The sequence below is a fragment of the Pituophis catenifer genome, unplaced genomic scaffold (assembly GCF_029215685.1).
Source record: "Pituophis catenifer annectens isolate HBS135680 unplaced genomic scaffold, rPitCat1.0.hap2 SCAF_1, whole genome shotgun sequence".
In the NCBI taxonomy this organism is placed as follows: domain Eukaryota; kingdom Metazoa; phylum Chordata; class Lepidosauria; order Squamata; family Colubridae; genus Pituophis; species Pituophis catenifer.
Window position 1 is genome coordinate 13,361,375 of NW_027256881.1, and position 16,883 is coordinate 13,378,257.

Below are 16,883 nucleotides of genomic sequence, written 5' to 3' on the forward strand. Positions count from 1 at the left end.
AAAGCAGCAAAAACCACATTCGCAACCTTAACATGCCTGATCAGAGCCCATAGAGATAATTTTTCAGTCAGAACCCTACATTTTCCATCACCAGTTCTCTTCAACAGATAACTTAATGGAGAAGACACCAAATGTGAAGCTCCAAGATAGGATCCTGGTTCTTAATTCAACCCTCTCAAGGAAAAAAGCAGAGCCTAAGAGGCATAAAGAAGTAATGGGGTAATCGGGTCTAAATACCAAAGAAAGGGTCCAACTGGATTCCGTATCTCATTGGAACAGGCAGCTCAGTTGTTCCAAGGTTCAGCTGTTTGGATCTTTGGTGCCCTGGGATTTTATCCTTGAGAGCACAGAACTGGGGTTACATGGTTAGGATTACAGAAAGAACGAACATGTAGGTTTAGCATTATAAGCTCTTTGTTTCCAAATTCCAGCACCCTCATTCAAAGGATTTCTGTTTCCGTAACACTATTTGAAACTATGCCAGTGGACTAGCATCAATTCAACCTGTAGGATACTTTCTGAACGCCAGACAGCCGTCCGGACTATTATTTACTTTGTTCTTTTCAGCTGGCATCTCCGTGTTTGATGAGAATAGCAGTAATGCGATCTTGCTTCGGATGGTTACTAGAACTGACAACAATGGGGACTTTTGTTCCTCTGGAATCCTCAAATCCCATAGTGGTGGTGGGATGGGGAAAACCACAATGTAATATTGGGAGAATGAACAGAAAGAATGCTCACCCTGGGAGGGGGGGGCGGGGTGAAAAGTAGACTTTTTTTTGGAGGCCTCTTCCTCTGGACCACTTCTTAGGTTCTCTCTATTTAGCACCAATTTCTAGACAGCTTCTTTTAACAAAGGATGTTTACAAAAGAAGGCATTTTGTAAGACAACACTCACAGACACTCATTCCCTCTCAAATCTGCTTACCACTAGCAGGAAAAAAAAAAGAGAAAAACCATACAAACACACAAGTGGACATTCTTGCTCCAATCATTCATATTTAAACACTTAAGACATCTTCTCATCTGGAAATTCATCTGGGTCTCAAATTTATACATGCAAGAAAACCAAGGGAGAAGAATACTATCTGAAGATTACTGCCACAGGCTGCAAAGCATTTGTGCTCCAAAGGTTAGGTTTGAATTCTTCTGGCCTTCACCCCAAACAAGCTACTTTCTTTCCTTGCCACCTCAAACAAGCTACTCTCCTTGTTATTTGCAGTGGTAGAACAACATACAAACAGACCAATCTGTGCAAAACAGAAGCACAGAGGCAGGCAACCTATATTCCGTCTATTTTGGATTTCCCCTTATCCATTATTTGCAGTTCCGTCTTAATGATTGGAAGGTGAAATCCAAAACACTTGAAAGGCATCTATCTTGGGTGAAAAGGGCTTAATCTTGTAATTCTGCTGCGTGTATAAACGGGGCCTAAGTTGTTTAAAAAAGAAAAGAAAAGAACCCTTAGGATATTGGGAAAATGTTTCAGAATTTCAAATGTAATAAGTCAGAGAAAGAAAGAAATAATACCACACCCCTCCACCCTCAAAACAAGGACATCTCAGCTCCTTCCGGAGAGTTGCTGATTAGATCTCTAGGTCAATCACAACTTTCGTTTCAAGGGTTTATCATTGGCTTAAAGAAGATGTATCTCTGAACAGATGAGAGATGTAACTATATGGGCACCAGCTTGGAAGTCCACCATTGGCTCAAAAACTCTAAAATCACCAATGACTTGATAATTACTGAAGTTAAAATAAGTTAGAGAAGGTCCACCCCAAAAGGCATATCCCATGTTATATCATTAGGTTTAAGCAAAGTCTCTATATTTCTGACACCTCAAAACAGGTTGTTTTTTTTTAGGTAGAGGGCAGAGATTCTTTTCAAACAGATATTGGGTTGTTCCCTAGGGTCAGTGGCGCTCGATCTTAGCTCTTTTGCAGACCTGTAACCTGGGTCCATCCGGCGGCTCTGGAAGGGGAAATCTGAATGCTATGTGCAAATTATTAGCTACTTAAGCAAGTATTCAAGGGGAACGTCTCTTAGAAAAATCTCCAATGTCTTTCAAAAGCCACTGAAATGAGGTATCTCGCCGGCGCAGCAGGAAGTACCTCCCAAAAAACCTGACATGATATACACCACGCCAATAAAAATGACTGCCAAAGGCTGCAGTCATGCCAAAGGAGAAATTCAGCCACAGGCACAACCGCTGTACCGCATCTTTGGAGGAACTGGACCCAACCATAGAACTAAAGAAATCACCGGGGAGGAACCCTCCTTCTTGACTTCCACTTGGTTCATAGAGTGGAAATATTTTTGGTGGTGCTTGGGGGAGGCATCTCCAAGTTTTCCTCTTCTCAACAACAGATCCAATGATTTCCATATTCCTTTCCCCTCTTCCTTCCTTCTTTTCCATCAGTGTTTCTCCTGTAATACAAGAGACCAGATTAAGGTAAAGGAGATCCCAATTTGTTTTTTTGAAGACCACTAATGAAATTAGGTTCCATACTAAAAGGTAAAGGTTCTCCCCAAACATATGTGCTAGTCCTTCCCAACTCTAGGGGGCAGTGCTCATCTCCGTTTCAAAGCTGAAGAGCCAGCTCTGTCCAAAGACGTCTCCGTGATCATGTGGCCGGCATGATAAAACATCAAAGCCGCTGGGTGAGATCATCCATGGTTTTGGGGTGAAGTATCATCAGTATGCTGATGATACTCAGCTATACATCTCCACCCCGGACCACCCCAATGATGCCCTTAAAGTGATGTCCCAGTGCCTGGAGGCTGTACGGATCTGGATGGGGAGGAACAGACTCAGGCTCAACCCATCCAAGACCGAGTGGCTGTGGTTTCCGACGTCCCGATATAGTCAATTGGTGCCATCACTGACTATTGGGAGTGAGTCATTGCCCCCCACGGAGAGGGTTCGCAACTTAGGCGTCCTCTTGGACTCATGGCTGTCTTTAGAAGAACACTTGACGGCTGTGGCCGGGAGGTCTTTTTATCAGGTTCGCCTGATTCGCCAGTTGCGTCCCTTTCTGGATCGGGACTCGTTAAAAACGGTCACTCATGCCCTCGTCACTTCACGCCTGGACTACTGTAATGCTCTCTACATGGGGCTCCCCTTGAGGAGCACCCGGAGGCTCCAGCTGGTCCAGAATGCGGTCGCGCGGGTAGTTATGGGAGCAGCATGGCGCTCCCATGTGGCTCCCCTCCTGCGCGAGCTGCACTGGCTCCCTGTGGTCTTCCGGGTGCGCTTCAAGGTCTTAGTTACCATCTTTAGAGCGCTCCATGGCTTAGGACCGGGGTACTTACGAGACCGCCTTCTGCCACCAATAGCCTCTCACCGCCCAGTACGCTCCCATAGAGAGGGGCTTCTCAGGGTGCCGTCAGCCAAACAATGTCGACTGGCGGCCCCCAGGGGGAGAGCCTTTTCTGTGAGGGCACCCACCATCTGGAACGAGCTCCCCCCAGAGATACAGAAGATTCCGGATCTGCGCACTTTCCGCCATGCCCTCAAAACATTCCTGTTTCAGCAGGCCGGTCTGGCCTAACTTTCCCTTTATATTGCTTTTTGATTTTATTTTAAACTGGGATGTCTTGAATTATCTAGGACCAGAGTGTTTAGTATATTTTAATTGGTTTTTTTTTTATTAACATTTGTATTACATGTATTTTTATCGTTCGCTGTTCATCGCCCTGAGTCCCTTAGGAATAGGGCGGTATATAAATTTAATAAATAAATAAATAAAGGCACACGGAACGCTATTACCTTCCCACCAAAGGTGGTCCCTATTTTTCTACTTGCATTTTTTACATGCTTTTGAACTGCTAAGTTGGCAGAAGCTGAGATAAGTAATAATAATAATAATAATAATAATAATAATAATTTTATTTCTATACCGCCCTTCTCCCGAAGGACTCAGGGCGGTGTACAGCCTATTTAAAAACACAAAAAACACGACAACAATTAAAATTTAAAATCATTAAATAATTAGGCTCCAATTAAAATCCCAGAAATTTAAAATACCCCAATTTAAAACATTATGTTAATAGCCCTGCCTGGCGGAACAACAGGGTCTTCAGAGCGCAGCGAAACACCCGGAGGTCGGAAATCTTTCGTATTTCGGGGGGCAATTCATTCCACAGGGCTGGAGCTCCCACAGAGAAGGCCCTCCCCCTGGGTGTCGCCAGCCGACATAACTTGGCTGATGGCACCCGGAGGAGACCCTCTCTGTGGGAGCGAACTGGTCGGTGGGAGGCTATTGGTGGCAGAAGTCGGTCTCGAAGGTACCCGGGTCCTATGCCATGGAGCGCTTTAAAGGTGGTAACCAACACCTTGAATCGCACCCGGAAGACCACTGGGAGCCAGTGCAGCTCGCGCAGGAGGGGTGTCACATGGGCACAACGGGTTGCACCCATAACCACCCGCGCGGCCGCATTCTGGACCAGTTGGAGCCTCCGAGTGCTCTTCAAGGGGAGCCCCATGTAGAGAGCATTACAATAGATCAACCGGGAGGTGACAAGGGCGTGAGTGACCGTGCGCAAGGCGTCCCGATCCAGAAAGGGCTGCAACTGGCGAATCAGGCGAACCTGATAAAAGGCCCCCCTGGCCACGGCCGTCATATGCTCTTCTAAAGACAGCCGTGCGTCCAGGAGGACACCCAGATTGCGAGCCCTCTCTGTGGGGGGCAAAGATTCACCCCCAATAGTCAGCGATGGCACCTGCTGACCATATCGGGGCGCCGGAAGCCACAGCCACTCGGTCTTGGAGGGGTTGAGTCTGAGCCTGTTCCTCCCCATCCAGGCCCGCACGGCCTCCAGGCAGCGGGACATCACATCAAGGGCATCGTTGGGGTGGTCTGGGGTGGAGATGTACAGCTGAGTATCGTCAGCGTACAGATGACACTTCACCCCGAAACCACGGATGATCTCACCCAGGGGCTTCACATAAATGTTGAACAGGAGAGGCGAGAGGACCGACCCTTGTGGCACTCCCCATGCGAGATGCCTCGAGGTCGACCTCTGTCCCCCTGCCAACACAAACTGCGAGCGGTCGGAGAGGAAGGAGGAGAACCACCGCAAAACGGTGCCCCCTATTCCTAACCCCCTCAACCGCTGCAGCATGATACCATGGTCGATGGTATCAAAAGCCGCCGAGAGGTCTAATAGGACTAGGACAGAGGAGCAGCCCCTGTCCCGAGCCCTCCAGAGATCATCCACCAACGCGACCAATGCCGTTTCAGTGCTGTACCCCTGCCTGAAGCCCGACTGGTACGGGTCTAGATAGATAGCTTCATCCAGGTGCCGGGGAAGTTGTCGTGCCACCACGCTCTCAACAACCTTCGCCACAAAACGAAGGTTGGAGACTGGACGATAGTTGGCTAATTCAGCCGGGTCCAGGGAAGGCTTCTTGAGGAGGGGCCTCACTACCGCCTCTTTCAAGGCGGCAGGAAAGGCACCCTCACTCAGAGAAGCACTTATAATCCCCTGGAGCCAGCCTCGTGTAACCTCCCGGGAGGCCAGCACCAACCAGGAGGGACACGGGTCCAATAAACACGTGGCGGCACTAATCTTACCCAGAACCCTGTCCACATCCTCGGGAGTCACAGGATCAAACTCCTCCCAGGTAACATTCTCAAGACCTGCCCTCGTCTCCTCCCGTGGACTCATCCAGTCGGAGTCCAAGCCATCCCGAATCCGAGCGACTTTATCGTGCAGGAATTGCACAAAATCCTCAGCGCGACCCTGCAAGGGATCTTCCCGCACTCCCCCCCGGAGGAGGGAGTGGGTCACCCTAAACAAGGCGGCTGGGCGGTTCTCTGCAGATGCGATAAGAGCGGAAAAGTGGTTAGACTTTGCCGCTTTTATCGCCACTAGGTAGGTCTTGATATAAGACCTCACCTGTGTCCGGTCGGAATCGGATTGGCTAGTCCTCCAAATGCTCTCTAGGCGTCTTTTCCGACGCTTCATCTCTCTCAGCTCCTCAGAAAACCAAGGAGCCAGTTGAGATCGGCATCGGGTCAGAGGCCGCAAAGGCACGACGCGGTCCAAAGCTCCAGCGGCCGCCCTTTCCCAGGCGGCCACCAGCTCTTCAGTCGAGTCGTGTGTTAGGGTCTCAGGACACGGCCCAAGCTCCGTCAGGAACCTTTCGGGTTCCATCAGGCGCCTGGGACGGAACCATCTAGTTGGCTCCGTCTCCCTCCGTCTCCCTCCTCCGTCTCCCTAATGGGAGCTCACCCCGTGATGCGGCACTAGGGATTCGAACTGCTGAACTGCCGACCTTTCAATCGACAAGCTCAGCGTTTTAGCCGCTGAGACCAGATTAGGAATCTGATAATTGCTCTCATGATTAAATACAAGTGGTCCTTAACTTATGACAGTAAGACCCTGCCCATTACGATCGTAATTGTGATTGGCCATAAAGAGGGTCATCAAATTATGGACTCAAATTTACGATTTTTTTTATGACAGTTGTTAAATGAATCACTATGGTCAGTAAATGAATCAACAGTTGTTAAGCGAACGATATGGGGGAGGGGTGTCCTCCATCAATGCCAGCACTGATGATGTTATCTAGTTTGGTAATGAAACGTCTGCAAGAAAACCACCGAGGTCAGAGAGCACTAAGGATCCCACAGTTCAATCCTGAGCTACAAATTTTCTCTTCTAAAGCTTGTGATGGCTCATCCTTTGCCTGCTACCCAAGTAACATTGGTGAGGTTCCAGAGGCAGTCCAAAATTATAACATCTTAATTGTCTTGAAAGGCCAAAGATCACCACAATCAACTAGCCCTCTTCCTGGTTCAGCCTTTGAATGGCTTAGACCAGTGTTTCTCAACCTTGGTAGCTTGAAGATGGGTGGACTTCAACTCCTAGAATCCCCCAGCCAGCGCTGCTGGCTGGGGGATTCTGGGAGTTGAAGTCCACCCATCTTCAAGTTACCAAGGTTGAGAAACACTGGCTTAGACCAACATATCTGTGAGATCTCAGAAAGAGATCTCTCAGAAAGCAAAGAGCTTTAAAAAAATGAACTTTTAAAAAAAAGTCATTTATGGACATTTGCTGCATAACTGATATGATCATCTTTTATCATCTGGGGAAAAAATGGACAATTGTAGGGGGTGTTTTTAAGCAGAGTAAATCTATTTCAGTTTGGGGAAGAAAGTAATTAATATTAAAGATACTCGAAACTGTAACATCTAATTGCACCCTACCTTACACAATAAGCAGATAAAGCATCTGGTTATCTAAATTTCAGGAGTAAAGTCATAACTGGAGAAATTCTTACATGAAAGATATTTAGAATTCACCAACCTCCTGTTTGTGAGACTTTTCCTGCTGATGGACTCCATTAGCAGATCCAGAGTTTCCAATAGTCTAAAATTTTAAAAGAGCTTTGGTCATAAATGATTTATGAACTCACACACTTGGATGATGCATTAAAAAGAGATAGAATTCCATTAAAAATGAACAGTTTTATGTGATATAAAGAAGAAATGTGAGACATTAGGGAAAAGAAAATCAATAAAAAGCGATGATGTTTTATTAAAGTATAAACTGAAACATATTTCCATATTAATCTCCTTTCTGCATAACTAGAGGCTCAGCTAAAATAACAATAATACATCCATGAAATTTCAATCATTTGCGTGTCAAATTATATCCAGGTTCAGTAGTTCACTGACTGCAGGAAAATAGTTGATCTTCAATTTATAAGCACAACTGAGTCCAAAACTTCCACTGCTAAGCAAGACAGGTCTTAAGTGAGTTGTGCTTCATTTTATGACCTTGAGTTCTATTCCCACCTTGGGTATGAAAGCCAGGTGGGAGACTTTGGGCCAGTCCAACCCACCTCACAGGATTCTTGTGGGGAAAACACAAGGAGGAGGAATAATATCAGGCACGAACAACCAAACTTTATTGTTCTATGCCTATTTCACAGGAATCTCCCCAAATTGGCAGTTTTTGCCTGGGAAAGACTAGTTAAGGCTCACAGGCTTTCAGGAAGATTAGGCCTTGTCCTCTTGTGTTTACTTAATGAGTCCAGACTAATACCCCACTTGAGGCCTCCTCCCGATTGGGATGGTTGCTTTCCAACAAGGAAAGAGTATTAGGTATAGATGCTCCTCGACTTATTTGAGCCCAAAATTTTTGTTGCTAAGCAAGACAGTTAAGTCAGTTTTGCCCCATTTTATGACTTTTGTTGCCACAGTCGTTGAGTGAATCACTGCAGTTAAGTTAGTAACGCAGTTGTTAAGTGAATTTAGCTTCCTCATTGATTTTCCTTGTCAGAAAGTCGCAAAAGGTGTGTCAACTTCGAAGCACACTTATGTTGTTGCAACTCTTATCGCTTCTCAGCTTGCCAATAAACTAAGGGAGAAGGGAAGGAGGAAATTGAAGGTAGGCTCCAGACATCAAGAAGACAAACTGTGAGAGCCAAGGACACTTCAGCAGGTGGCTAAAAATCCTTAGAAACACTTTCTCATAACAATTCAACAACATTTACCGTATTTTTCAGCATATAAGACGCACCTACCTTTTTTGATGAAGAAAAGAAGAAAAAGAAATCTGCCTCTGCCTCTCAGCAATTTTGCCTCATTGCAGCAAACAGCAAACAGCCTGCTTTACTTTCAGTTTCGTTTTCAGCATAGCTTGATTAGCACAAGGAGGGAAAAATCTGCTCCAGCAATTTTCTTCCTTGTAGCAAGCAGCAGAGCAAAACAGCTGAGAGCAAATCAGCTGACAGTCGGGAGGCCGATCCAATCAACTTGTGATAATTAGGCTGTGCTGAAGCTGAAAGGAGCTGTTTTTTCTTGTTGTTTGCTTGCAAGGAGGTAACTGCTGCGAGGCAGAGACCAAAGGGTGGGGGCCAGTAGCTACATTCGGTGAATAAGATGCACCTAAATTTTCACCCCCTTTTAGGGGGGAAAAAGGTGCGTCTTATACTCCAAAAAATACAGTAATTGGACAATGTGACCTGCACTAATAAGGGGAGGGAGAAGTTTATAATTATACAGGATTGCACGAGAATTAGCTAGGGCTGTTTTTGCCTTAATCTGTGCCAAAATGTTGTACACAATAAAGTTTTGCAAGATCAGTTCATCTTGACTGTGGTTGTTTGGTTGGGTTCATCAGTTGGAACCTTGACAAGGTGATCACATGACCTTGGGAAACTGCAACCATCAAAAATATATGCCAGTCGCCAAGCATCCCATTTTGATGACATGACCATGGGGATGCGGCAATGGCCTTAGGTGTGAAAGCAGGTCATGTCACCTTTTTCAATGCCATTGTAACTTCGAATACACACCAAACAAATGGTTATAAGTCAAGGACTATCTGTATGTTCACTGCTTTGAATTGTTTATAAAAATAATAAAGGTGGGATATAAGGTAAATAAATAAAGAATAAAATTTAGAAATAGAATTGCACATCCTGCTAGCCACAGATTAGAGCTAAGGAATGGCCCCTCTATAGGGACCCTATAGGGAATGGCCCCTATTTGTGAATGTGTAAACAAGACAATACTGCATGATCTCTCATTGCAGGGGTTGAGAATAGGATAAATAGGAGAATAGGAACAGGATAAATCCAATGTCAGAGTTCAAACCAATGCCCTAATTAAATCATGAGCCTCACGCCAGGCTTCAAAAGAAATCCAGTTATTTATTAGGAGTTTGTCAGCACGGACCAAATGAAGCCAACTCTGCCGTCACTTAATTTACGTCCCAGCTCTGACCCTGTTTCCCCCCTCCCCCCAAGGTGTGTCATCAGTCACATTCTCCAACGAAGCAATTTCATGGGTTGTAGAGATCACTCCCCTCCGGCCACTGTGGGTTTCCGTGGAGATGACCTCAGCTTATCAGTTGGAATGTGCTTCGTTTTGACTGAGATACCAGCTCATTGATGCAGCTATGAAGTTCGTTTTCCCATCCCCCTTACCTATGGCAACTCGAGAGCAGGCCAGGGATGCTTTGCGAGTTGACATTCAGTTCTTAGTTTCTTTTAACAGCAAGTAAAGGATGCACATCCAACCTCCTTAACCAGGCCCAGTCCAGATATGGCCATGAAAGACTGACCTGTGCTTTTTCAGAGCAGCTGCGCATAGCTTCCATCAGTTTTTCCATTTGCTGGCCCTGCTCCAAGGCGTTCCTCAGGACGTCCTCGGTGCTGACCAGCCGGTGTTGCAACCGGAGGATCTCTGTCTCTGAAGAAGGATCAATAAGGGAATACCGCCGCTGATCCGCGACGGCTTTTTCTTTGTCCTGGATATTTAATTTTAAAAAAATAGGGAATTAGAGAACTAACTGCTGTATTCATTTATAGAAAATCAGGACAAAAGTATTAAAGCAAGCATCCAAAAGGGGGAAGGGGAAGAAAAGGTAGGAGATCTTTTGAATAATATTAATAATAAAATATTAATATTATAATTACATTAAATAATAATTTAATAATAATATTTAATAATAATATTAAAAGGCACAGTTTAGACACAGAGATGGAGAATGATGGCCCCTTTATGAATGGTGGACTTTAACTCCCAGAATTCTGGGAGTTAAATTCTGCTGGCTCAGGAATTCTGGGAGTTGAAGTCCACCAGTCATAAAAGAGCCATCGTTCCCCACCCCTGGCTTAGTGATTGAATTCTGGGTCTCCCTATCAAGAATTCGTTACATGGTTTAATGAAGCTTCTCTTAAGTCCATAAAGGGAGCATCTTTCTTATGTAGAAATTGAGAATGATAAAGATAATAGTGGCACAGGGTTGTAGTTGGCTAACCCTTGCAAAAAGCAAGAAATAAAACATCCTTCACTTCCTCACACCATAAACTGCTTCAAGGTCAAAGTGCTTTCTCAGCCCATAAAAACATTTTAATTACCTGCTGAAATGTCCAGTCTTAAAGGCTAAAGCTATGTGATCTATGCATACCTTCTAAAGCAGTACAGAATAAATTTTAATGAACCCCCAAATGCACAGAGAAAAGGAATCAAAAAGTATTCAAAAGGAATCATATGGTATGACCTCTCAGAATTATCATTCAAATTAGTGACAATTCACAAAAAAAAAAAAAATGCTTTGAAATGTCTAAAGCAATCTTGCCTAACTGAAGAGAATGTGATTTGCTGGGTCATTCAATCCATGAATATTTAAATGTGAGAAGCAAATTCAAGCAAGTTTCTGAAGATGGCTTACAAATGAACTGGAGTTATGAATCCATGATTTCTAATCTGATAAACTGAGTTAAATGGGAAATCTGCTGAAGACTTCTCCTACCTACGTGGAAAGAGAATTTAGGAGAAAACCTATGGATTCAAGGCTCAGTGGAACTCCTTTGCAGGGGTAAGCAAACTTTTCATTCTATTCTTCCTCCAAATCGTGCTAATCTGTTTTCAATTTATTGAGTCTGTCATCAACCCAACAAGACAGACACAGACTTCAGAGGATAATCAGACCTGCAGAAAAAACAATTACTACCAATCTGCCTTCCATTGAGGATCTGTATACTGCACAGTCAAAAAGAGGGCTGTGAAAATATTTACAGACCCCTTGCATCCTGGACATAAACTGTTTCAACTCCTACCCTCAAAACGAGGCTATAGAGCACTGCACACCAGAACAACTAGACACAAGAACAGTTTTTCCCCAAACGCCATCACTCTGCTAAACAAATAATTCCCTCAATACTGTCAAACTATTCACTAAGTCTGCATTACTATTAATCTTCTCATTGTTCCTATCACCCACCTCCTCCCACTTATGACTGTATGACTGTAACCTTGTTGCTGGTATCCTTACGATTTATATTGACTGTTTATGATTTGATTGCTTATTGCTATGACTATCATTAAGTGTTGTACCTTATGATTCTTGACGAATGTATCTTCTCTTTTAATGTACACTGAGAGCATATGCACCGAAGACAAATTCCTTGTGTGTCCAATCACACTTGGCCAATAAAGAATTCAATTCAATTCAATTCAATTCAATTCAATTCAATTCAATTCAATTCAATTCAATTCAATTCAATTCTACTCTACTCTACTCTACTCTACTCTACTCTACTCTACTCTACTCTACTCTACTCTACGTCTTCTGAAACACGAAGTGATTCCCAATGTCCTGGATGTGGTTTAAGCTCATGTGGAATCCCATTAGCACTGCTAGAATGGAATTCTTTGGAAGTTCCACTAGAATGGAATTTTTTTTGCTCAGACAGAAACCTAAGTCCATTAAGGGAGCGCTTTATGATCTCAGCTACTGATATGGACATTAAGATGAGACTTGGTTATAAAAATGGTTTATACTGAAAAGCATCAAATCAAACAGTCCTTCAGCACTGCTTCCTAAAGCAATGAGGCCTCCTGCTTCTGAAGATGCTGCACAACTTTCCATCACTTGTGTGGCCCTCTCTGCACAGCCAGTTGACAAAAGAGGCTTTGAACATACACATTGTGTGCATAGAATCCTGTTCCACCTACAGGTAATCCTGTTCTCAATTTACGACTACAGTAGGGACCAGAATTTCTGCTGCTAAGCAAGGCAGCTGTTGAACAAATCGTGCCGGATTTTACCTTTTTTTGCCACGGTTCTTAAGTGAATCATTGCAGTTGTTAAGAGAATCACATGGTTGTAAAGTGACACCAGCTTCCCCCATTGACTTTGTCTGTTGGAAGCCAACTGGGAGAGTCCCAAATGGTAACTGCATGACGTTGGGATGTTATAATTGTCATAAATGTCATAAATACATGCCGGTTGCCAAGCACACAAATTCTGATTATATGACCATGGGGATGCTATAGTGGTCGTGTGAGGATTGGTTGTAAGTCACTTTTTTCAGGGTTGTTGTGATTTCAAAAATGTTGCTAAGTGAATGGTTGCAAGTTGAGGATTACCTGTATTGGAAAGTCTGAGGAAAGTCCAGAAGTGATCTCTACAAAGTATCGTGTTTCCCCGAGAATACGACCTAACCCGAAAGTAAGTCCTAGCTTGATTTTTACATGTGTGCCCAAAATAAGCCCTACCCCCCAAATAAGCCCTAATTAAGACTCTGCCCACTCCAGGGTGCACGGGTAAAAATTAAACTAGGGTGAGGATGTGGTGGAGGGAGCTACTACTTACCTTTGGTGCACCAGGCCTCGCACACCCTGACACCTGCCTTGACGGTCCATTTCTTTTGCTGCCAGCAAGGCTTTCCTGAAGGCCTCTGCAGCTGATAACAGAGCTCCAGATCGATCCGGAGCTCTGTTATCAACTGCACAGAGGCCTTCAGAAAGCCTTGCTGGCCGCAGAAGTAGTTCCGGAAGGCCTCTGACAGCGAAAAGGAGGCCAGGGGCTACGCGCGCAAGTGAGGTGAGTCAGTGGATGACATCCCCCCCAAATAAGACCTGGTGTCTTTTTTGGTGGCAAAAAATGTAAGACACGGTCTTATTTTCGGGGAAACATGGTAATTCATGCAATTATTCCGCTATGATGAGTTGAATCATATTTCTTCCACAACGTGGAAGACAAAATCAAGACAAAACTGCCTTGCTGAGGCTTCGCGTACAATGCCTATCACCTGGGCTAAGCAGCCCTAAATTCTCCACCCTCCCTGTCCTCACCAGGATGCTGAGTTTTTCTCGCAGTCCTTTGATGTCATCTTTGAGTTTCTGCTCCTTCAGTCTCCACTCGGCTTTGTGCACCTCGCGGCTTAAGTCTCGCTCAGGGCCTGGCGAGTGCCGGTTGGCTTCCATTAGCAACGCCCGCAGCTCGTTCAAGCTTCTGCAGGAAGAGTGGAGAGAAGATCAGAAAGAGATCTCAGGCTGCCTGTGGGAGAGACTCTATCAAATATCTTAACAAATTTGATTCTAATACTGGAACTGCTTTTAGTTTTTATTGATGTATTTTATTGCTTTCAGTTGTTCCTAGCTGCTGGTGAGTGAGTCAGCATTCAACATGTAGGATGTATACGTGTATGTGTGTGCATTCTGTATACTACTCTGGCCTCCTTTAGGAGTAAGAGATTACAAAAACTGTATAATTTATTTATGCTTTTAAAAGTGCAATATGACAGCTAAAAAGCCTTCCATCAATAAGGAGATATTACCTAACCCAACAGTTGTATTTGATAGTTGCCATCTAAAAATTAATAACCTGGGAGTCAATTATCTAAGAAGACAGTTCCATAACTGAAGCAGCAACTGGGAGAAGGTCCTGCAAGGGAAAAGGAAGGAAGGAAGGAAGGAAGGGAGAAAGGGAGGAAGGAAGGGAGGGAGGGAGGAAGGAGCAAGAGAGCAGGAAGGAAGGGAGAAAGGAAGGAAGGAAAGAAGGAAGGAAGGAAGGAAGGAAGGAAGGAAGGAAGGAAGGAAGGAAAGGTTGGAAATTCTAAGTGATATTATCTGGAAGGTGCTGAAAAGCTACTCCATTCAGGAAATCTCAGAATCATCCAATGTCTTATAGTAGACATTTCCAGCTATAAAAACGAGCAGAGTCAGTACTCTGCATAGAAGCCAAGGTTTCTTTGGAATGCTCTAAATATGTCATACTGTCTCTGGGTGGAGAGGAAGACTGACCTTTCTTTTTTTAATAGCTCCTGGCTGATCAGAACCAGCTGACCAGAAGCATCGTGGGTTTTTCTTGACATTGTTTCTAGATCTGCTTCCAGCCTTTTCTTTTCTTTTAACAAAGAATCCGCCTTTTTGTCAGAGCTCTTGCATCTATTTTCCAGTGCTGGCAAACAGAAAGAAAGAGAAGATGGGGGAACAAAAAACATAGAATAAACTGAACTGGAGCCCTTGGCAAAGTAGGAAGAGGAAGACGTTTTGCACGAGCCAGGTTGGGCTAATGCATCTGGAGTGGAGAATTTGAGACTTCCTACTGTAGATGTTGCTGAAGTACAACTCTCATAAGCTCTAGCCATCATTGCCAACAGATCAGAGGCAAATAAGTTATCATGAATTACTGCAATTGCCTCTCTAACAACAGAGGCACAATAGCACCTAAATCTGACCACAAACAAATCATCTTAAGTAGGGGAAGGTGAATTTTTTTTTTTTTAAATTTGATTTATATGCCGCCCTTCTCCGGAGACTCAGGGCGGCTTACAATGCGTTAAGCAATAGCCTTCATACTTTTGTATATTTATACAAAGTCATCTTATTGCACCCACAAACTGGGTCCTCATTTCACCTACCTTAGAAAGGATGGAAGGCTGAGTCAACCTTGAGCCTTGGAGAGATTCGAACCAGCAGTAAATTGCAGGCAGCTGTGTTAATAACAGGGTGCGTAGACCACTGTACTATCAAGGCTCTATTTTTCAGCTCCACCAATTAAAATGCAACCCATTACAAATTCTCCCCTCTCCCCAAAAAGATAAAAATTGCTGCACCTACGGAACTGACATTTTAGCCTAGTCTATCCTTCCTTTCCACCCTATTTGCTCGTTTTTTTACAGGTAAGGAAATTCTTCATTAATGTTCTTTCTTATCAGATCATCTCTATTCTGAAGGAATGCAATTTTGACACTGCATAATCTTTCCTATGTACACGCCACCAAAATACTTCCATATTGACCACCAATGAGACTTACCACTTACTTGGGCCCTTAGAGTATCCGTCTGGGAGACAAGCGATGATACCTCTTTGTCCTTTTTACTCAATTTGTCCTGGAGATCTGTAGAAGAAAAAGGAAGTGCTGGAAACAATACTCTGAACTCCAACTTCCACTTCACCCCATACCCAAGCAAAGAGAGGTCCAACATATTTAGGAAGACGCCAAACTAAGGAACTCTGCTTGGGAATTTTTTTTTTTCATTAGCCCCAGAATTCCTCAGCCAGCATGGCTGTTGAAGTCCACAAGTCTTAAAGTTGCCACGGTTGGGGACCCCGCTATATGGCATGTGTCCAGGTAGTAGCCCGCCCTACTTGTGCCAGTGGAAGAGGCCTGCTACAGATCCCGTCTGCTAAGGAATTCTGGCACGCGGGGTCAAGGAAAGAACATTTTCCATTCTGGCTCTATCTCCGCGGAATACTCTTATCACCAAAGGTGAGAACTGCTCCTACCCCTTTGGCCTTCCAGAAGGGTATTAAAACTTGGCTTTGCCAGTTGGTTTGAGGCCCCAAGAGGGAGCTCATCCTCTGGAGGTAGTTGACGTTGTAATAAGTCCTCATCCCTATGCTGTCCATCTCTTAGTTCTATTTTTTAAAAAATAATTTTTAATTTTTAATCTGTATAAATGTATTTTAATTATATTTCTATTAGTCTTATAATCTCTAAACTGCCCGGAGTTGCCTTATAGGGCCGATGGGTGGCATAAAAATTTAATAAATAAAATAATAATACAAGATAGCTGGGAATAATGTACTGTATATTCCTTAATGAAAATTATCCCTTGCATGATCACAGCATACAGCAGTGTTGGCAAACCTTTTCGGTACCGAATGCTGAAAAGGGGGTGCGCGCACGCACGCCAGAAAACCAGAAAAGCAGTTGCCAACTGGCCATCTGGTTTTCTGGTTTCTGGCGTGCATGCGTGTGTGAAGACCAGCTGGCCGGTGCGCATGCATGTGCCAGAAATCAGAAGATCATCTTCCCGGTGTGCACATGTCCATCGGGTGGCTACTCTTGGGGTTTCCGGCACTCCTGCCCACGTGAAGACCAGCTGGTCGGTGTGCCGGAACCCAGAAGAGCAATGGTGCCACTTCCAGCATACGTGCCATAGGTTCGCCATCATGGGCATACAGTAACTATACCTCAGTCTAAAAGCAAAACAAACAGCTTCCTACAGAGTATCACATACTATCCTCAACATTTTACTCCTCACAGAAAAGAATTATGCAAAACCAGTTACCTTGCACACCTAAATGAGGAAGTGCAATCTTGGTGCTTCTAAAAAGTTCAGTGG

At 44.3% G+C, this 16,883-nt stretch overlaps 1 protein-coding gene across 1 annotated transcript in view; it reads right to left on the bottom strand.

The window, feature by feature from the left end:
* Positions 1-2,244: 2,244 nt before the first annotated feature.
* Positions 2,245-16,883, bottom strand: part of CLIP2 (CAP-Gly domain containing linker protein 2) — a 98,100-nt gene continuing 83,461 nt past the window's right edge. Inside the window, exons 12-17 of the mRNA XM_070945659.1 lie at positions 15,569-15,652; positions 14,553-14,709; positions 13,602-13,761; positions 10,081-10,266; positions 7,315-7,377; positions 2,245-2,427 (exon numbers count right to left, since the gene is read on the bottom strand). Of these exons, the coding sequence (XP_070801760.1) occupies positions 2,416-2,427; positions 7,315-7,377; positions 10,081-10,266; positions 13,602-13,761; positions 14,553-14,709; positions 15,569-15,652 (662 nt within the window). The 3' untranslated portion in view covers positions 2,245-2,415. The remainder of the gene's footprint in view (positions 2,428-7,314; positions 7,378-10,080; positions 10,267-13,601; positions 13,762-14,552; positions 14,710-15,568; positions 15,653-16,883) is intronic.